At 39.9% G+C, this 22401-nt stretch overlaps 1 protein-coding gene across 3 annotated transcripts in view; it reads right to left on the reverse strand.

Moving 5' to 3' along the window:
- The window catches only part of LOC122888501 (disks large homolog 4), a 70696-nt gene extending 52447 nt beyond the window's left edge, over positions 1 to 18249 (reverse strand). The window contains exons 1-2 of one of the 3 annotated variants that reach the window (XM_044223016.1): positions 17702 to 18249; positions 4824 to 4964 (exon numbers count right to left, since the gene is read on the reverse strand). In XM_044223016.1, coding sequence (XP_044078951.1) covers positions 4824 to 4844 — 21 coding nt within the window. In that variant the 5' untranslated portion in view covers positions 4845 to 4964; positions 17702 to 18249. Of the gene's footprint in view, positions 1 to 4823; positions 4965 to 7275; positions 7415 to 17701 lie in introns of those variants that run through there. The other 2 variants (XM_044223015.1, XM_044223013.1) reach the window with 2 other exon arrangements.
- Between the last annotated feature and the right edge of the window lie 4152 nt (positions 18250 to 22401).

Here is a 22401-nt window from a genome sequence, read left to right on the forward strand (position 1 = left end):
CCTGTTCTTATTAGAAAATAGTGCTGTTGTCGGTTATTATTATGTTATAATGTTATAATGTTGCTGCTTTAGCTAACTATCGCTAACTATATTGCTGTTTTAGCTAACTATTGTCAGTTAGCTAAAATGCATCTCAACAAAGTAATCCACTCTTCAAAATGTCAGGGAAATTTTAGTTGGACTCTATGGTTACCTTTAAAAGACATTCCTCATTCCCTGGAAGTTGCACAGGGATTCATTCTTCCTAGTTAAATTAACAAAACAATGTTACACCCAAAACCTGGACACCCTGGATCCTGTGGTAGTGATTGTCTCACCTCAGCTGCAGGTGCAACAACTGCACTCAAAGGTTGCTCTACAGGCAAACCGTAATGTTTCACATCTGATATTCCTGGTTCTGTCTCTTGCAAAACCATCCAGTCGTGTAAATTTAACATGCCAGAATGGAGTCACCACCGACAGAGCAATGCATTATGCATTAAGTTTGGTGTGCATGTTACACCTTCAACACACACACACATTTCAAAAGCCAAAAAATCAATCAGCCCAGGACTGCACTTGTTTTTCTCCTTTTGGTAGCTGCAGACATGCTTAGAGACAGTTATTAAATGGTTAAATTGAGCTCTTGGTGATAATTATCTGCACCACCCTCAAATGGGATGAGAACATCTACACCATAATCATGAAAGCCTAACAGACGATCTTCTTCCTGTAACAAGCAAAGAATGTCTCACAGCAAGTATTGGTTTAATTCTATACAGCCATCACCTCACTTCCTCTATCACAGTCTGGTTCTGCTGTACATCCTCCCACACTAAAGACAACAGCAGTGTGTTGTCCACAGTACTGAGACGATCCTCTGCCAGCTGTCCTCCATCTGAGACTTATACATGTATAATGTGAAAATATGTGGAAGAATGATCGCTACGGACTGTCGACTCCATCTCCAACCTGTACCAAAATCTGTCTGTTGTAAACCAGCACCACCCACGAGCTAAAAAAGATTTCTCTCAGCTAAAGCGACCACCATGTGCCTCTCCATCATTTCTAACTGCGGAACATGCTGCCACAAAGACTGGCTCTGCTCTATATGCCATAATGTAATTGTTTATTCACTGTATAACACGAGTCTTGACTTCAAGTCTCTATAAGTAAGTCTTATTTCATTTGTATTGTGTTCAGCTTATTTCATGTCTAACTAGTCAAAGCAATTTTAATGAACAGCACTTGAATCATGTTCATTTAAATTCTGATTCTCGATGGCTCCTCCTGTTGAATGTTGTGAATGTAGTGGACAGTACATGATGTACAATGGAATAAAAAAAAGAGAAAATGCTGCTAAACACATTTCTTTCCTCACTAATGAAAAACATAATGCCAAATATGAGTAGAGGTGGGACAGATTTTCGTACAAATAGAGTTCAGATTTTTGAGAGATGGGTCAATTTGAAATGAAATACTGTTTTTTACTCCTTTTAATTTACATTCAAACATTTTAATCATAGCACTACTGTAGTAGATGTGTTATGTCTGGTTGTGAGAAACTGTGTGCTGCTTTACTTTGCCAAATCTAATAACTGGCACCATGCACCTTAGCCAAGTCAGTCAATATACACATTACGGACGCCTTTTTGTGAGCTAGAAGTAGCCAGATGTCTTTTAGAGGAACATTGTTCCCATGTAGTGTTTCCGTTAGCGTTGACAAGCCTTGCCATGTTTTCTGTAGCAGCTGTAGCAGCAAGGCTCACTTCTACCATCCACTGAAATATTCTGATAGCAGTAGATGGTAGTCAGAATACAGTTTGGCTGCTATTAGTTTAATTTTCTTTGGCTTCGGGTGTCAGCTTAGTCTATAATTAGACATTGTGGGATTTTGTACGTTTTCTAGCATGACCACAGCCTGGACTCAGATCACTTAGTGGGCATTACATTGTTAATCATTGCATAATATTTGACTATTGGTGCTAGCCCCCCTATTGGTGCTTTAATATACAACCTTGATGCTTCTTCCATTAGGGCAACACTTATGAACCAGGTAGCATAAAGTGCCAATGGTTGTCACAGAGGTGCCACACATTTACATCACCTAACCTTATAGATCATTGGTCTTAATTCAGTACGATAAGAGTGACTTTATTGACTTTTGTCCATGTTGTTTGTAATATTGCATAAACTTGTCTGCTCCTGTGCTCTGGCGTTGACTGCCAAACAACTTAATAGTATAAATGTGCAGTTGTCATTATGGATTACTTCACTGATGGAGGCAAAGCAGCCAAAAAACATTTGGTGAATAAAGCATTGTGTGCTGGAGAAAAGTTGTGTGCCGTGTTTTAATTACGATGGGCTTGCATTGAAGCTCAAACTGGTCTGCACCTCGCTGCGTGTGCTCTCTCAAAGTTAGAAGTTGTCTCACTCTTTTAACAGAGTAAAAGTAGATTTTTTTGGAGCAACCTCTGATGAAATGAAACAAAGAGGCTCAGACCACCACTGATAGGTTTGGCTCGGCATGTAGCGAGCACAGCAGGGTACCCGTCTGGTCAGCCACGGCACCGCTTCAAGCCAAGATGATAAAAATGGAGCCACTGGTGCCAACAGGTAGAGCTGACTGGCAGTATTTATGCAGTTGACTCAACTAAGTAAATGCTTCTGTAACGCAGCACTGTTTTTATATGACCATCAATATAACATTAAATATATTTTGCTATTATGACTGCTAAACATGGCTAGCAAAGCTGGTAGAAGTAACCAGTACATACAGTACCAGTACAATGTGAATGGCACTAAAGTATAGTTTTAATGGACAGACAGAAGATTTTTTTCAAGTAACTAGTACACTGCCTGGGTAGCAGTAACTTAAGAGCGCATAGTAATTAACAGCTTACCATAATTACCCAGTGTGCTAAGTAGTAAGTAATGTTTGGTTGAATATAGGCTGTTACCACAGTTACAGAAAAGAGGATGAGAACCGCACAATAAAAGCCATTGCTTCTTAAACTGGTAACTACCTGGAATTATCTGCATTTGAATTTGTGTTGAACTAATTAACACACCTTTCCACTACATTATGATCCATGCCCCTACACGAGAACCTCATCACATCTCATGAAGACTGTGCCATGTCAAAGTTCTGACTCTCATGTTATGATTGTAATCAAGTCTGTTTTCAATCTTTCTGCAAATGTGCAAAATGACCTCTGCAGAAGCCTGATTCATGACGGTAAACACAATCCATCCTATCGACTGATCAGATACTTTAGACTCTGCCCTCCCATCACCATCCCTTTTAGCTAATTGGTGATAGGGTAGACCAATCAGCCAATCACATGGCCCATCAACCTCATTATAAAGCTGTTATAAAATAGCAAGATGTTCCACTTCTTTACATGCTCCCATTGGGAAAAATCATCCCAGCTCATAACATCTCTTTTCATTGCTACGCAGATGATACTCAGATCTACCTCCCCCTCAATTCCCAAAATCAGGCCGATGTAACACGATTACAAAACTGTCTCCAAGATATTCAAGACTGGCTGGCTCATAATGTCCTTCAGTTAAATGATGACAGGACAGAGATCCTACTCTTTGACCCCCCACATCACACCACTGTTACTGCCCAGAACCTCAATCACCTTTCCGCCTACATCAGACCACATGCCAAAAACCTGGGTGTTATATTTGATGGTGATCTAAGTTTCAACAGGCAGAACCATCTCCAAAATTAGGCATTTCCTATCACCCTCTGATCTAGAAAGAATCATTCATGCAATAATATCATCCAGGCTGGACTATTGTAACTCCCTCTACCTAAGCATCTATCAGGCGACCGTTTCCTGTTTACAACTAATTCAAAATGCAGTTATTAGCAAGGTCAAAGAAACAAGATCACATCACCCCGATCTTTGCATCCTTACACTGGCTCCCTGTTCTTTTCAGGGTAAACTTCAAAATCCTTCTAAGTGTCTACAAATCTCTCCCCTACATATATCTCATAACTTCTCACCCCCTACAGCATAACCAGACCCCTCAGATCCTCCCAGCGTGGCATGTTGGCTATGCTCCGTTTGTGGACAGGGGCTTTTTCTGTAGCAGCTCCTCGGCACTGGAATAGCCTGCCGGAGGCCATTAGACAGGCTGAGTCTGTTGATCCTTTTAAGAGGCTCCTTAAGACCCACTTCCACTCTCTGGCTTTTAATTGTGTTTAACCTGTTTTTATTTTCATCTGATTCCTTGGGTTTTAAATAGTGTTAAACTGAAACTGAAACATCACTTACAGTCAGCTTCTGATAAGAGAAAGGACAAATAGAAGACAATGGGTGCATAAATACAGCACAAATTGAATGCTCTATAGTATAGTGTTGTGACACCATGACTGACAAAAAGAAAGGTTTAATAATTTTTACAGATTGTAAAACCCAATTGAGGCAAATTTGTGATTTGGGATATTTGGCTATATAAATAAACATATACTTGACTTGAATATTTCACATTCTGATTTTGACTAGTCAAGCAAGAATATGGGAGGATCATGATGCCTTAGTAGTTGTATTAATAGGACACTGACACATTTGTGTGTGTGTGTGTGTGTGTGTGTGTGTGTGTGTGTGTGTGAGACAGAGAGATCGCATTAGATTTGAAATCACTATGAGGTTAAACTGTTGACTCTCAGCTATAAAATTTGGGGATTTACATCCATATCAGATGAACCTTGTCGGAATAGCAGCCTTTTTTATACATGGTCCCCCAACATTTAGGGGACCAAATGTAATCGGACAAATTTTACTAAACTCAACATATGTGGTTGAATTTCCTTTACAGTTACTTACTGGTTGATGCTTATGACCCATAGACCACAATAGACACTTGATATCTTCCCTGGTGATGCTCTGACTGATGCTCTGATTCCTGGATTGCCGCCATCTTCACTCCTCGCTTGTATTGGATTTTTTTGCCTTCAGTCTGGCCCTCTGCAAATTAAACATGTCAGGTGACTCGGCCAGTCAAGAACATTACACTGTTTGGCCCTGCAAAATCTCCTTTGTTGCTTTGGCTGTATGTTAAGGATCATTGTCCTGCTGATAAAGCATTGGTCTATGAATTCTGATGCATTAATTTGGATCTGAGCACTCTGAATGTTTCTATATACGTCCACATTCATCCTGTGCTGCCGACAGCAGTGAAATTATCAATGAAAGTGAGATGACTCCACTGGCAGCCATACACACCCAAGCCATCACATCACCTCCACTGTGTTTGACAAATGAGGTGGTATGCCTCGGATTATGAACTGTTTTTATTTTTTCACACTTTCATCTTTCCATCATTCTGACTAAGGTCGATCTTTGTCTCATCTGTCCATAACACTTTGATCCAGAACTCTACAGGTTTCCTGGAGTCCTTGATGCAAACTGTAACCTGGCCTTTCTGAGGTTAACATCTTGTGGTGAACCTGCTGAGGTTATACTGGTGTAGTCTTGTCTTGATTGTTGTCTCTGACACATGTACGCCTAGATCCTGGAGTGTCTTCTTGATCTGTTGGACAGCTGTAAAGGGGTTTTTCTTCAAACTTCCCGTTGTTCTTCTGTCATCTACTATACTGGTCTTCCCTTACCCAGCAGGTTGTTCACAATTGCTTCATTATTGCTTCTTAAAGGTTCCTTGTGGAGTTTTAGACCTCAAGTAAGCACTATGGAGCTGTTTTTCTATGAGTGGGTCCCTGTTTTGGTTGTCTTGTGCTCACACATAATGACGCACATGCACGTGCATGCGGTTCACCTAATACACAGTCCTACAAAATGGTGTCACACTATTTCACTGACAAGCTAATAAATATGGATGTAAACAATGTTGGATTTATAATACTTAAAAAATCAGCTTTGCATATGTTATAATTAGGAAGGAAATGCGTTCAACACGTTTCTTAGACCTCACGGATACACACAATGAGTTTTGGTGAGTAACACTGAATGCAAACATAACTTTTGCCTTATGTTGGCCTACTTTACTGGCACTTACTTACTTTACTGACACATCTTTGGTCTTCATGTTGGGAGACAACAACAGACCCTAAATGCAATTGTCACGACTAGAATCAACTCTAGATCTTTTTACATTGAGTCCACTAAAATTGGGGGACATTTGCTACATGATGCAAATACCCTTGCACAGAAGCAAAACAACAAAAATGTGTCAGTGTCCTATTAATTAGTGACTGCATTGTATATTCCAACCATGTAGTCAATACAAAATAATGATTCTCCTTCATCAGAGCCACTTACACTATTTCTGTTGCACAATGAACTGCGATTCGACCTGCTGAAACGGACAGCTCATATTTGTGTTCACATTTGCAACAACTCTAACATAGATAATAACGATAAACCACACACACACACACACACACACACACACACACACACACACACACACAAACACAGTGGTTTCTTGCTATGGAACAGCATAAAGTGGCATCTTGGTGCCATAAACCTCAACCAGCCCAGTACAAGCTCATCATGTCTACCCAGCTAATTAAGGCTGGAGGAGCTCTGGACTTCTCTTGCCTGCTCAGTGTTTTCATTTTCACAAACACAAACACACACAACTGCATATATGTATTCAACATAATGGAACTTGTAATACCCTGTACGTGTGACAAAAACCCATTCTCACACCTCTAACCCTAATATCTGTCCCTAACCCTGATGTTGATCCTAAGCCTTTAACCCTAAAAATGAAATGACCTCTTTCAAAGTGACGACTGTCAATTGGAGGATTTTCCTAATCTTAGAGCACTGGCTTTGTGTCCTAGTGTCCTCACAAGGATAGAGGAGCACAAAAATATGAATGATATTCAAATATATATAGACAAAAGCTATTCAAACTTAGAATAAAAGCATTCCATACACAAATCTATAATGCTTTTAATCAACAAGTCTGCTAGAGTTTTACTCCTTCTGCGTGTCTAAACAGGCTCACTGGCACATACACACCCACATGTGCCAGGCCACGCTCATACGTAATACCCAAGTGCATCAATAAACCTACTCAGATCATACGTACAAGGAGAGCAAAAAAATCCTTAAACACATATTTCTGATTAATGTATGACAGTGGAGGAGATTGCAAGCATGTTCGATGCAATATGAACAGATGTAGATGCAGACCTCCCCTGAGCCTGCCAGAACGACTAGCAGACTTTAAGCTAACATGCAAAACAGAGGCAGCAACAGAGAGATGGAAGGGGAAGAACGACACGAACAGAGAGGTGAATTTACCTACCACACACGGGCAGAGGGAAGGGAGCTTAGTGCGGCCCTTCATGAGCGAGAGACAGAGGAAAAACAGCCTCCCAGACACCCGCAGTAGAGGAGGAGAGGGATGGGGAGAAAGAGAGAGAGAGATGGGAGGCTGGGGAAGGGTAAAGGGAAATAAAAAAGAGGGAGGGGGAGAGAGGGAAGGGGAAGGGGGGTTGTCGTAGCAGACGGGGAGAGAGAGTTTTCCTGGAAGCCAGAGTTGTTGGTGTTGGGTATATCTTGATGTTAAAGGCAAGGGTCTGAATAGAGAGGACTGGCAGCCTGCTCCAGCCGTGACTCATAAAATATGTTTGTCACTGCTGGTGAGTGAGGGAGGGGAGAGACGGAGAGTAAACCTTATATATTATTTTATTTTTCTTCTCTTTTTATGAAATAAACACTACAGTAGACTTCCATCCACGCTGCTCTTTGCTCGCTCTCCCTCTTTGACACACCGCCACACGTATATGTTACGAAACATACACATCAAGTAAAGGCTAAATATTATGATGATGATTTAAAATGAGGAACATTTTGACACAGATATCTCTGTTATGCAACCATTATATAATTACATATTTATTACTTTTGGGGCTAGTGTTTTAACTGTAGCCTATATGTTCAATTCACGTCGTTGCCATCATGTCTGTCTTGACATTGGCGTACAGATTGATCACACTTGAAAACTGCAAATATAAAATATCAGCCATGCTTATCAAGGATGCTCCATAATGACCTTGTGGATGTGCAGACTCTGGAAACTTCTGTGCCCATGAAACACTGAACTGATCAATTGATCGATTAATTGACATCATCTATTAAGCAAACAATGCCAAACATTCGCTGGTTCCAGCTTCACAAATGTGAGGTTTTGCTTGTTTTCTCAGTTTGACATTCTAAATTTAATACATTGGTCAGACAAAACAGGTGATTTGACAATGTTATGAGCTCTTGGAACTTTTTCACTATTTTGTGATGTTCTATTGATTAAACGTTTATTAGATAATCAAAATAATATGTTATGATAGAACCATAATCAGTCCTATTTATAAATTTAACTTTGGTCTTGTATTCCTACCAGATCTGTCCCTGCACATAGCCAACTATCAGAAGACTGTGTCTTCAAGCCACAGAAAAGAGTAAAAATATTGACTCGAAACAAAACCGCAACACGTTCCATGTCTATGCATGCACTGAAAAGGCCCTAGCATTTTATTGACCTGTAAAAAAACAACAACAAAAAAAAAACTGTTGTGCAGAATGTACAAAGATGCTGCCCATTGGGAAAGTGGAACCCAATTTCTTTAAATAACATAAAAATGGAAATGATTTCTGATCCATTTTACACTGTTACATAAGTATTTGAGCAGTTGTAACTTTTTTCCCATTTTGAATTTTATATCCAAATCCTGAGTCACTGTGCCTTTATATTTTATAATGGAGTACAGTTTTAAAATCCTTTTAAATGGCATTCACTGTGAAAAAAAGTACTTTAGAATAGATGGATAGTACTGAAATGGAAGTTGGGCACTCACATCTGCAGAAACATTGTACATTGTACTGTAAAAATCTGAGGAGGTCAGTCAGAGGTTTTAGCTTAGAGTTACCTTGTGTATAAATTGTTTACAGTTATCAGACAACGCTGCTGGCTCTCAGACTAATTTCATAGACTTTATTTCAAATAAAAGGGATTTTGTCTCAGCATCACCCTCTAACACTATTTATGCCCTCAAACTATCTAATTTTAACAATGATGAATTGGGGCTGTGTACTACCTCTGTATGTCGATCAAAAATTCTTTAAAGGTTATCATAAATTAGTCATACTAAACTCTGTCTTTTTAAAGGTCATAGTTCATGTCATGAAATATGCTTTTTTTTTTTTTAAACATATAATGCACCTTCGGTGGCAGAGCGGCTACAGCTCCTGCCTCCCAATAAGGAGATCGTGGGTTCGTGGTTCGATTCCCGGACCGGACCAACATCACACAATCTCTCTGGGTGGAGTCTGCATGTCCTCCCCGTGTTACCGTGGGTTCTCTCCGGGTTCTCCGGCTTCCTCCCACCGTCCAAAGACATGCATGTGTAGGTTAATTGATAACTCTAAATTGCCCGTATTGAATGAATGTGTGAGTGAATGGTTGTCTGTCCTTGTCTGTGTCTGTGTTCGCCCTGCGACGAGTTGGCCACTGTCCAGGGTGTGCCCTGCCTAAGGCCCGAAGTCACTGGGATAGGCTCCAGTCACCCGCGACCCCCTAACGGGGACCAAGCGGTAGAAAATGGATGGATGGATGGATAATGCACCTTCAAAATGTGACCGATAGTTGCCAGTATTATTGGCTGGATACTCAGATCTCTTTCTATGCTAAAAGATTTTCTATTACACTTTTCAAATTGGACCTCTTAGACTGCCTTTTGCGCAAATACTATCTTAATATAGCCTACTGTACTCACCTCACCAGTTCACATCAGCCTAACACAGTTATATCAATAAAAAGATTAAAGCAACAGGTGTCACAATAGCTATTCACATGTTAAAATGGCAGATAATATTTATTTCTGCAAAAAGATCAATCATCTATTTGAAGATACTCAAAACATTAATTAAGGATGCGCAGTTGTTTTAAGATGTACATACATGTATCTTATTCATGGAATTTCATATTTAGCATATCAATGATTTCAAAGTCTAAATATTCTAAGATAAATAAAAGAAATCACTGTAAAAAGTGTCTATATTTTTTTACACTAAACATCTAGTATAATTGTCATTCAGAAACTTTTTTGATTCAACTACGATGATCGATGTTTATTAGACAGGCATTCAATAAGATAGCAATCCCGTTTGAAGTAAATTATTTTTACAAACCTATGGTAATAAATTGTTAAAATTATTATTATACGTTTTATGGTAACTCTTTAGCCAAAGGAGTTGGGTTGAATCACTCCTCTGCTGCGACTGCTCCTGCTGCAAAACAAAAGAGTGGACTGGACTGTGAAAGTCGATTTGCCAATGAATTTTGAAGCCAAATATTAAAAACTAACATCAATTGTAAACGTTATAAGATGAGTATTTTATGAAATGTACAAATAGGGATATTTGGGACAAGTGCATCACGCCTCAGAATATGTTGTTTTAACTAATGTAAGATGCTAAAATCAGTGATAGCGGTCTATAGGCAACACAAATTTCAGTGCTCTGTGCAACTAGTAGGCCGAATTTTAGTACATTTTCTATAATGGTCCAAAAATGAAAGCGTCTCTTGAAATACACTTGTTACATTTGTCCTGGCGTTGTTAAATTAGTGACACTAATTTATTAAGTTATTATTGTAAGGATTGATCATGTCACTTGGTCACACCACTAATTTAATCAATGTTGTCAGTATTTTGACACTAAATATAATTCTGCTTCCACTCTTATCCATACAGTACAGTAGCTTAATTGGCATCTTAATGGGTGTATTTGTGTGTAGTTCCTGCTCTTGCCTTCTCAGGCCCTGTTTCTTTCTGCTACATGGCTGTATTAAGGGGGAAGCAGAGTTGAGCATGGGAATAAACAGAGTAAATGCACCATGACCCCATTGGGCTGTTTTACAGTGGACTGCTGTTGGGTGATGGATGGGTTATGACACCTACGGAGGTTAGGCCCAAAGCCCTCTGGACCTCAGCGACACACTGAGCTGTGGCTTCTGCATCAGCTTCACTGTCTGTGACTAAAGACAACTGTAGCAAGTCGTGACATTTCCATCTGGAATTACGCCTGCACTGTTAAAACAGTGTCAAATGCTGCGTAACCCGCGGATCCAGCCGCATAAGACCCAACATTCATTTTCTATTCTACACATTCATGAGCGTTCTCTGCTGCCGCCTACATAGAGGTCATCCTCCTACCTGCACACTGTGGGCTTCACATTATCAACACCCTTCCATGGCACCCCCCCGCCCATCTCTCTTTTCCTCTCCTCTCTCCCTCCCTTCCTCCTTTCATCTCTATTCTCTCCATGATGATACCCCTGCCATGTTGTCATGGCAACAATCGGGCCCTGATTGCTTGGTTGCTAGGCAACTGACATCACCTATAAGAGGAACATGAAGATACCAAGCTAGAGACAAACAAATCACACAAAATATGTGCGCTTGTACATAACTTTGTCCTGTGTGTGTTTGAACTCTCACGCTGTCATTGGCTCATGTCGTGTTTTTCATTCAAATGTTCACGTTTTTTTTGTTTTTTTTCAGGGCTTAAACCACACATGGAGGCAGCACGGTGTATCATTAGAGTTAGAAAGCATACAATTCAATTATGACTGGTACTCTGGGCAGTCTTCTGCTCTTTGCCAACCAGGAGTTTGAAAACCTCAAAATCCATGACCTGAATTTCAGATGAGAACATTGCAAAGGTCTGTGACAAGAGACTGCTCATGAATAACTGATACAGGGTCCAACAATTTCCTATTAATTTTGAGGAAAAAACACAAAGCCTTGAAATCAGTGAACGCAGACCACATATGTACTCTAAGACACAGGCTAATGTTGCATAATGTTCCATCCGAGCATCCAGATGCTTGTATGGACACCAAGTAGCTTAAATTTGACAATATCCCTGAGCTAGATTGTCATGGACTCCAGTACTGTAGTTTACCAACGTACCACAAGGTGTCATTGTGTGCTATATTGAAAAATATGAGCACTGTAAGAAAATCTGATCCCATTTGCAGTGCTAATACAAGTGCTATTCATATCAGTGATATCAGCACTACCATCCTTGTCATTCTTGTTTCTGTCATTTTTATTCTACCTTCCTCTTTTCTGCACTTCTGCACATCCCAGTCCCACCCTACACATACTGTACATAAGCACTACAATGACACAATGACAAACACACTCTAATTACATAACATATGCAAATTAGTTGACTCTTTTAACTAAAATGCCTTTAGTGTGGACATACAGTTTCATTAGAGGTCCTAGTGAGAAGTTGACCCTCCTTGATCTTGGATCGCTACACAATGAGGCCCACAGGACCTCTTCTATTGAATCTACTCACATCTTTAAATATACATCATCATTGCTATCAATTTAGCTATTTCTCAGTCTTATTTACAGAATTACCACGACAATCTGTTGTGTTTCTTGTCCAGTCAGTGCATACTACAGTGTTAGAGCAGAGTAACACAGCAATCAGCTACAGTCCTCCTCCTGGTTCACCATAGCAGGCTCATGTTTCGCCATTAGCCTTCTTGCTCAATGTGAGACGACAAAGTCTCCAGCCCAAACAACCCATGATGGATCTAATCTGTCACCTGTCATATGGACAATTTCAGGACGGATAGCGATGCTGACAGCCAAAACACTGAAATTAAGCAGCAGAGCCTGTAAGCAGGGTTTGCTGGTGGACAGCAAGTAGCCTGTTTTTTAAATACAATTAAGACCAAAACAAAAGATTTTCTTTATTACCAGAGAGGCTATAGAGGCTATAGGCTCTTTGGTGTTAACAATGTGTATATATATCATGTTACATCAACAAAATGATGATCAATCAGTGTCACCAAAGATAAGTGTTGCCTTGCACAGTGAAAGCCTAATTGTCCAAAAGGGTCAGTCAGGCTCAAAGAAGAAGAAATGAGCCTTTTCATTCAATGGATAGAAAGATATATAAAAAACACTAAAAAGCAATAAAGATACTGACTGAGCCTGTGGCCTCTTCACATTGTGGCATACTGAAACATTCATCAATAATGTCTAAACATTCAAGGTAATATTCCAAAGAAATGATAAGGCATTGCTCATCTTCTCACTGGATGAGACTGTAGAGCCGAGGGAAGCAAAAGACAAAGAGAAAAGAGTGGATCACAGATTGTGTTGTGTGCGTTTGACAAAGAGAAGCTCTTAACAGCCTCCTTGCTGGCTACAGACCCTGGTGGGGGTGGTGGGCATTATAAAATAGTTGAGAGACTAGAGGTTAGCATTGCATTAGCAACATATTATCATAGAGAGGGACTGATGAGCTTGGATGAAACAAGGTGATTGCTGAGCATAGATGTAGAAAATAAGCTAACACGCAGTGATTTTATGTTCTGAGCAAAGACCACTTTGATAAAAGTTGCAAATTATCCAATGTTTTATTTCTGCTACAACACCATTCAAAATTGCAGCTGCTTGAATGTAGCACCTGCAGTAAAAATTAGCACCATACAGCAAGCCTCTACCTCCTGTTTAATTAAACCTGACAAGTTTTCTAAGACATGAGCTCGCACCGATTTCCACACCGAAGTTGAGCAAGGCTGCAGTTACAATTCACAGTGCAGAAGCCACTTGTACTGGAGCAGGATGCTCTGCAGTTTGTGTGAGCTCTGTCTGATCATGTAGGTGTGTGGCTGTCTTTCGGGAAAGCGGTTGAGTGGGTGAGTGGTGCAATATGTACTTAAAGACGAAATGAAAACCATAGCTGGCCGAAATTACAGAAATATTTCTTCATGAGCACAAAGGCAAGCTGTCATTTGAGCAGAAATGATGATGGAGAAATCAAGAAGGAGTGAAAAAAACATTATCTGTATAGCATTACATCTCTGCTATCCCGTCTACCGATTTTTCTTTTTATTGGACAATAGCTGTGCAGTCATGGCATCAGACTAGCACCGGGGCAAGCCCTGCTTCTTCGCTCACTGTGCCCTGGGAGCAACTTGGCAGGATCAGTGTCTCTGTGGTTGCATACAAAGGCCTCATGGAAGCTCGTGCCCTTGAGCGGAGATCATATTAGATCCACTGGATCACTAATCCTAACTCACAGCACACTGTACTGTATGTCACACACTCATACAGACACACATCACACGGTATGGTGAATGGACACTTGTTAAGATGAGCAGAATTGTGGAAGAGCTGAATGAATACTGAGGAGGCTCTGTTTGATTTGTGAGCAGAGGGTTTAGCTTAACTCCATTTTGGAGACTCAAGATGCAGCAGCCATAAGCTTCCCATCCTTGTACGCACACACACAATCACACACACATAAATATTCATATATATTGAACCATAAAGAAGCTGGCAGCACAAAATAATTACAAAGGTAAGTGATAAAACCCATTCCAGAGAAGAAGATGTTCATGTTGGAGCATGAAGCCATACATGAAGCCAGTAATGTGCACACAGAGCTGCTGACTTTGACTACATCTAGTCAAATGTATAATTTATTTGAAGGAGCACTAACTAGGGAAGCCTTGAAAGGTAAACTAGCGAGTAGAGAGCTGGAACGAGGAGAGTAAGCAGAAGGGGAAAAGGAGGTAAAATGAGATAAAGGAAAGAGGAGGCTGGAAGAGAGGACTGAGTGAGGGATTACAGAGGTGAAGGAGGCAGAGAGGACAAAAAAATGTGGAATTGGAAATGTGAGAGCAGAGAAGTGGAATGAGGGTGACAACAGGGAAAGGAGTGATAATCAAAGGAGTGTAAGACAAGCATAGCAGGAGAGTTAGCAGAAATATACTGTATGTCCTCCTTTCCACACGGGAAGCACATACATGATTCTTTATTGCCACAATTTTCTATCAGACATCACGATAGAAATACGATAAGTTGCTTTTAGAGCTTAAATCCCTTTTACTGTGTACACCATCTTTGTTCTCGCCTCTGAAACATCAAACTGTCCATCTCTGCCACACAGGGAGTGAGAGTCAAAGGTATTGTCAAACTTGCAACCAAATATAAATCCTGTGACGTCTCCACAAGCTGATATGCCCTAATATTCCAGTTCTAAATGTTATATAATGACACTTCTGTGTGATGCATTGCTATCATTTGTTGCAATTATTATTTTTTTGCCTGAGATTTAAGTGTAGGAAGGAGCAGAAAATTACATAAGCTGTTGAAAGTCATTTCAACACACACAAAAAAGAATCTATTACCTTATCTAGGAATTGAAACTTTGAGTATGCCTGGGTCATCTCTTATAAATGTAGATGAAATTATAAGCTTAGGCATTTTGGATGCTTTGGGAGATAGAAGGCAATCTTACTTCAAATATTATCCAAGCCCAAAGGTTGGAACATGTCAGGGGTAGACAGATAAGCTATAATATTAACTTCCTCTTTAGTGCAAAGGGGTTTGCTTTAAGTGCTCTTTATTTTTCCTCACAGAACTGCACTAATTCTGCCTCTATTGCTGTCAAAAGAGGTTCATTTATTACATCTCACTGGAAATTCAGGGTTTCGCCGAACTTCCCACCAAAATACTCAACACAGTGGCTCACTGAGGAGGCCATTTAAGTCTTAAGGACGGCTGGGAGAAGCTTGTATTGTATTATTAAGTATTTCTCGAGCTGCTATTCTTCAAACTAAAAGCAACATTGAGCACAGTGGTGCTTTAGTTAAACTTGGTGTCCTGTAGACAGTGTCAGATATTTGTCACTCACTGGCTTACTGTGGCTTCACCCACACAGCAAAACTTTGTGCACAGACTTGCACTGGGAAGCAACATTGTTCACATAACCTGTTCTACAGTATGTGGGTGTCAGGGAACAGCTCACCCAGGGAGCTGCTCACCCATCATCTGCTACATGACGGCAAGCCACACTCCTCACCTGCAATGCAGCCAGCTTCCATTAAAGTTTAATAACACATTTAAAGGAATACACCAAGTTTTTTGGCAAATCCGACCCATGATCAAGTTAAATATCCTTTTTTTTCTTCTTCAGTTAATAATATCGCATATCAAAGGTTTAGCTGGTTTTGTTCGGTGAAATGTTCATCATAGTGTGTTTTAAAGTTACATGTGGGCACAGCAATGAAAATGCAACCAAACATCTCATTGGATGATAAAGAGTCAGTGTATTCCTTTATGCACTTTTGTGCACTAACTTTCCCTTTTATAAACTGACCATCTGTCTCACAATCTCTTGGCAATAGTCGGGTTTTCTTTGCCACCTTTACAGTAAGTCTTTTCTCACTTTGATAGCGATGCAGGATTCTGGAACAAGTTTGGTGAAATATCCACTCTTACCAACTGTGGTCTTTTGCTTACAGTGCCCCCCCCCATCTCACTCAGTGAGTCACACTCAAGGCAAATAAGATGCATGAGGGACTGATGTTCCAGGCTTACAGAGAGATACCTTGACATTTTCATTTTTGTTTTCTCACAAAGAATTTATCACACTGCATCGTGTTAGGTAACAAAGATAGGCTTGTGGAACCAACAGGCACTTATCAGCTTGGAAGTTAGCTCGTTAGAGGAAGATGTGAAATCAAGTCTTATTTTTATATCATATCAACAAAAATGTATTTAATGTACTTTAATGTAAACCTCCACAGTGTAAAATTATGTCTCCCTGTTTATCTGACTGCACCTTCCTATCTATGTGTAACTGACCAATAATCTCTGTTGCCAAGGAAACTGAGAGGATGATAAGTAAATGAATGTAATGTGCCACAGTTAAACACAAATTTATGTAATACATCTGAAAGGGCCAGCCGCACTCACTTCTGATCTGCAAACACTTAGTCCAAGTTAAATTTTCAAATGATCCCCACCGTCACACAGCTTCAAGAGTTGCTGTGTGTGTGTCACTTCCTTTCAGAAACTGCATTCAGGTGCAACTGCTACAGTATATTCACCTGTTTTTGAATCTGTGTGTGAGTAATCATGTCCACCAGGATTTTTGAAGGTCTAGAACAGTTTGTAGCCATTTGAACAAACAGGCTTTGACCCCAGAGTGTGTCTGGAGTCAGGCTACATTAAAGCTCTTTCATTTTTCATTTCATTGGCCAATTTCATGACTAGGACTGCCTCCATGGAGCAGCAGGCTGAGTGCCAACGCTGACCACATGTGTGTGATATAACACATCGCTCATATCCTGTGTGTGAGAGGCAGATGCACCGTGGGTAGCTCTATAACGTGTGCCTACGGTCGAGGTTAAGATAAAGCAGCTGAAAATATGAGGAGATTAGCATGCAGGATGCCCTCCCATGGTCTCTCCCCGACATATTCTGCAGCTCCTCTGTGACACAAAGCAACACACAAGCAACCCAAGCGCTGGTTCTCTCCTGCTTTTACTACATCCACACAGGTCAGCTGGCCCCTGTTTATACACTCACAAAGCATGACACAGAGTAGGAGATGCAGAGAGAGTGGGAGAGGGTCATCCAGAGGGGGAAATATCAAAGAGTATTCTGTCTTCACACCACTCAGGTAGCCCAGCTCACCCTGAGGTTTTTCTGAAATATACACATTTTTAAAAAGACCTCAAAAATAGAAACATGTTTGTATCTTACAGAAGAAGAAATGGTATACTTTCATAATTGAGAGATGACAGAAAAATGAATGCTTCCTTCTACTCTGTGTCCAGATACAGTTGTGGCACCTCTCACTCTTTCTCACACACACACAGAGCTAAAGTAAGGAACAGCAGATAGGCTTACCTTTGTAGTCACAATGCAGAGGCAGTCCATGGTACTTAAAACAAAATATTGGGGTGTATCTCAACCCCCCCAACCCCCCACGACAGAGGGCTGAGACCCCACACCCCTCTCCCCAGCCTGCCCCACTCCTGCGCTCTCACTCTCGTCCTGCCTTTCCCCCCTTTTCTCTCCTTCCGTGAATCTGTTCTTTGACTAACTGAACCAGCGAGGGAAAGAGAGGATGGAGGGAGGGGGAAACATGAAAAGGGAGGGGGAGGGCCACAGGGAAATAGAGAGAGTGAGCAAAGAAAGAGAGAGGAGAGGAGAGAGGGTGGTCTCGGAATTTAGTATGAGAGAGAGAAAGAGCGGAGAAAAGGGAAGGTGAGAGTACATCCGTTTTTTTCTCCAAGGCGAGAGAGAAACGGCGGAAAAGAAAGAGTAAAGATGGGGTGAATATGAAAAAGAGATGGAGGAAGGGGGAGGATGGAGATGGAAAGCAGAGGTGGTGGGGATTAAAAAAGGGGGGAGGGAGGTTCACACTGTGGAAAGAAAGGGAAAAAGAGAAACAGAGAATAAGACAGCGAAACAGCAGAGGATGGAGAGGAAGAACTGAGGGAGGGGACAGTGAAGGAGAGAGAAAAGGAGAGGGAGAGTGGGTGAGTGTGTGTGTGTGTGTGTGTGTGTGTGTGTGTGTGTGTGTGTGTGTGTGTGTGTGAAGACAGAAGGAATTAGACCGAAAGAAAATGTGTTGAGGAGGAGAGTGTGAATTACATATGCATCACAGAAAAAGAAAAGACGAAGCACTGCGAGAGCGATTTAAAGAAGACCAAATCACACAAAGAAATGGGACGGGAGTTTGCATTAACCGGATGAAATAATGAGATTGAAAATGCATGAAGGTTTTTCTGCTTGTTGTAGCACTCTGCAGCTGTTGCCTTAGCAATGGTGCAGTTGTTGCCATGGCAATAGGGGGGCTTGTTGTTGTCATATGGTCACCGTTGTAGTGCTGAGGACTGAGCAGGGAACTCTGCATTGGATATACACACCTGTGCATCAAAATCTATGTGTGTGTGTGTGTGTGTGCGCGCGCATTTGTATTTAGGTGCGTGTCCATTCATTTTACATTTGAGTAATACAGGGCAGAGAACCATGAAGAACAGTAATTTAAATAAGTAATCACTAGAAATTATCAATTATTATTTGAAAATTAACTATCACTATATATCCACATGATACAACACGTGATTTTTTTATAACTCCCAGAAACCATTTACAATAAATTGTGATTTCTATTTAGTTTAGTTCGAATAAAATGGTGTAAAAAAAGTATGCACTCGTGTCAGCTGTACACTCTGCCTTTAAGACTGTGGACCGTACCACTCAGAGTTGTGTAAGGGGGAATGTGTGCTTCAGTGTCTTTGCATCATCAGTTCTATAATTGTACAAATCCACCCCTCACCCCGCTTTCCAGCTACCCACAATGCCGGAGCAATGGTGCAGCAATAAAGCAATTCTAAATGATGAACACACATTTATCCCCCGGGGTGAAGAGTAGAGGCTTTGATCGAAATGTACAGTGCAATACAACAAACACAGATACTTACATCCACAGATGGCCACTGTTATAAATACACTCGCAGTCATGCTTTCACAAATGTCAAGCTCTGTAATTAAATGGAAGGATGGGCTACCTTAATTACTCCACTTCTACTCAATTACATACCTGTTAGTCTACACTCACACTATTTTTTTCAGTTTTTCTGGCATCTGACCTTCATCTTTTGACTCATATTGAACTGGTTAACTACAAGTCTAACTTAGTAGAAGCAAGACAGCAGCTTAATGTGACAGTAGTTTAATGAGAGATCAGCAGAGATTTCAGCAAAGGTAGTTTAAGCAATATTTCACTGTCATCATATAACGTTTAATAACTCCCACTGGCCCTTGATGCCTTCCAGCAACTGTATTTATTATACATTTAAAGACTTTTTTCTGAGAAGATTGATCTTTTAAGAGAGTACTTTTGTCTGTTTTCAATTTTGAATAGAGAAAGAAAAAATGTAATAATAGGAAATCCGTTAACAGGACCAGATTATATTTATCTCTCAGGAAGTTAATGTTTAGAATGTGAATATGTTGTACTTTCAAACTAATAAACAATATAATAAGCAATTGTAAGTCATGTTAAACATGTGCCACTTTTTACATATGATATTCAGTGGCAGTCAAAAGTCATGCAAGAAAAACTATACAAACTGTTTCAGCTTGCACTTTTGTCTGTTGACTGAAGACATATTTTAAAAAGATTAAATAAGATTTAATTGTTATTGCTTAGTATATTTGCAGTGTAGACCACAATGATTTTTACTACAGTGGCAATCATGAGCCTTGAACTGGTAGTTTAATGTTCCTTCAAGTGGCAGTGTTGCCAGTGCATCCCTTAAAGGTACACTAAATATGTCTTTTTGTGTGTGTGTTTGCTTAAATATTTGTTTGGAAAAGAATTTGGGGTTGTAACTAATGATTATTTTCATCCCAATAAGGAGAAATGCCCATCACAACTAAAACTAGACCAATAAATTGGACGATATCAGCTTATTGCAGATAAATCAGTGTATATATCGGCTGAAGTAACAAAAAATGGCAATGCCAAACTAGGTTTGAGGTAATTTAGAAACAGTGTCACATTACATAGTTTTTCCATCAGAGAGCACTGACAAGTTGATTTTTCAACTGTAAAATGTCCCACTTAAAAAAACTAATCTAAGGGATCTGTATCAAGATTGTTGTTTATGTTTGAAAACATTACTGTGGGCCGATATATTGTTGTTCCCAAATGTCGATATTATTATCAGTCTCAAAAATCACAAATTCTCAGAGTCCTAAAGGAATTAATTTAATATGCAAATCCTTGCATTGGAAAAACTGGAATCCACAAATATTTGCCAATTTTATTTGATAAGTTAATTACAATGATAAATCTATTATTAAAGGATAGGTCCACATTTTTCATGTCTTTCTTATAACAAAACTCACATGCCCATATGTACATTCAAACAGTCTTGTTTGCTGTAATCTCTCTTCCCGTTCGTAGTGGCCTTTCCCTTCCTAACATGCTTTCAGTGGAAGTAATGAGGGGAAAAATCCACAGTCCTCGATCATTTAATAAATGTACTTGTATTCCAAAGAGTATCTCAGGTTAATATGAGGCTTCAGCACTCTGAGTTACACATGTCTTACCAACTTAAATTCTTTTTAGTACAAAATTCACTGATTATAGGACTGATTATAGAAAGCTCTGACTGTTTCAGTGTACACATGAGCGTGTGAATATTGTTTTAAGATGGACTTGAAAAATTGTGAACCTATCAATGAACTCCACTGTAATCAGTGCTTCACTCTGCAGTATAACATTATTGTGTATTGTGTGTTGTACTACACTAGTCTTGACTAAGTGCCAGCAGAAATGGGTTTACAAAATCACCTGTAAATGTCACAGATATTTAAGTATAGTACACTTATCACGTCGGTGATGATGTGAGGTTCCTGTTTTTATTTTAGTTGTTCATTTGTACAGCAGCACTTGATGCACCTTCAGCCGTCGTTTGCTTTGACAGCTTCCTCTTCCACTACTAAATTTATAGACTGAAATATCTCTCACATACACAAACAAAGCAAAATGTAAAATATCTGTGAGTATAAGTGTCCATACATGAAGCTGAAAACATTTTCTGTGTATTTCAGAAATAAATTGAAAAACATGTTATGCCTGTGTAAATATTTTGTTGGGAAACTAGGAGCAAATCATGTTAGGGAATGGGAATGCTTTGGTAATTAATGTACGTGTGTGTGCCAGAATGTTAGGACTATGACAGCATTTTCTTTACATTTTGGAGTGTAAGTGGCAGTGTATACATATGAAAGGGCTTGTTTGAGTTATGGGCCATATACTGTACGTAGCACATGTTTTCTCTCTGAAAATGATCCTAATATGGCTGACCTGTATACAAGATTATATAATTCTGCTCTCGAGTGAGCAAGTAGCTCTGCACTCACATTTCTTTGCCAAAGCTTGAGTATTCTCACATTCTCAAAGTTATGATTCCTGTGATGAACAGTATGAGCTTTAACTGTCACAAAAAAATAGTTACTGGGGGAAAAAAAGCATAGTATTGATGATAATTATGTAAATGAGGAAAAGGACTTAAACACACAAACCTTCCACCCACACACACACAGGCACATACTTACACATGCACATGCTGATAAAAATATATCATGCTAGAAGTAGCAAAGAGAAAAACCTCTCCCCGTGGAAAAGCTGGAATACTGAGAGCATTTCCACTGATGTACATTCACAAAAATCCATTATAATAATTCTCTCTAAGATTTGAAGAGCACTCACCCATAAATATGTTCTCTCCATCCTCCTGTGCCGCTTTGCTTAAAGACTATAGTCTTCTGGCTCCATGGTATGCCTCGGACCAAAAAGTAGGCCAAGGACAAGCGCTGGTCATCTAAACAGGCTAAACCTAAGCAGAACAGCCAGATCATGGGGGTGCTGACTGAAAAGTGGCCAGATTTATCTTTAGCAGAGGCCAATGGCACAATTTTCATTAGAACTGCCTTATTCACATTAACATATATTTGCTATGATAACTTTTCAATTAGTCAGGAAATAATACATACTGAAAGAAGTGTTATTTTGATTCAAAACATCA

This window comes from Siniperca chuatsi, linkage group LG14, assembly GCF_020085105.1.
Source record: "Siniperca chuatsi isolate FFG_IHB_CAS linkage group LG14, ASM2008510v1, whole genome shotgun sequence".
NCBI classification, from domain to species: Eukaryota; Metazoa; Chordata; class Actinopteri; order Centrarchiformes; family Sinipercidae; genus Siniperca; species Siniperca chuatsi.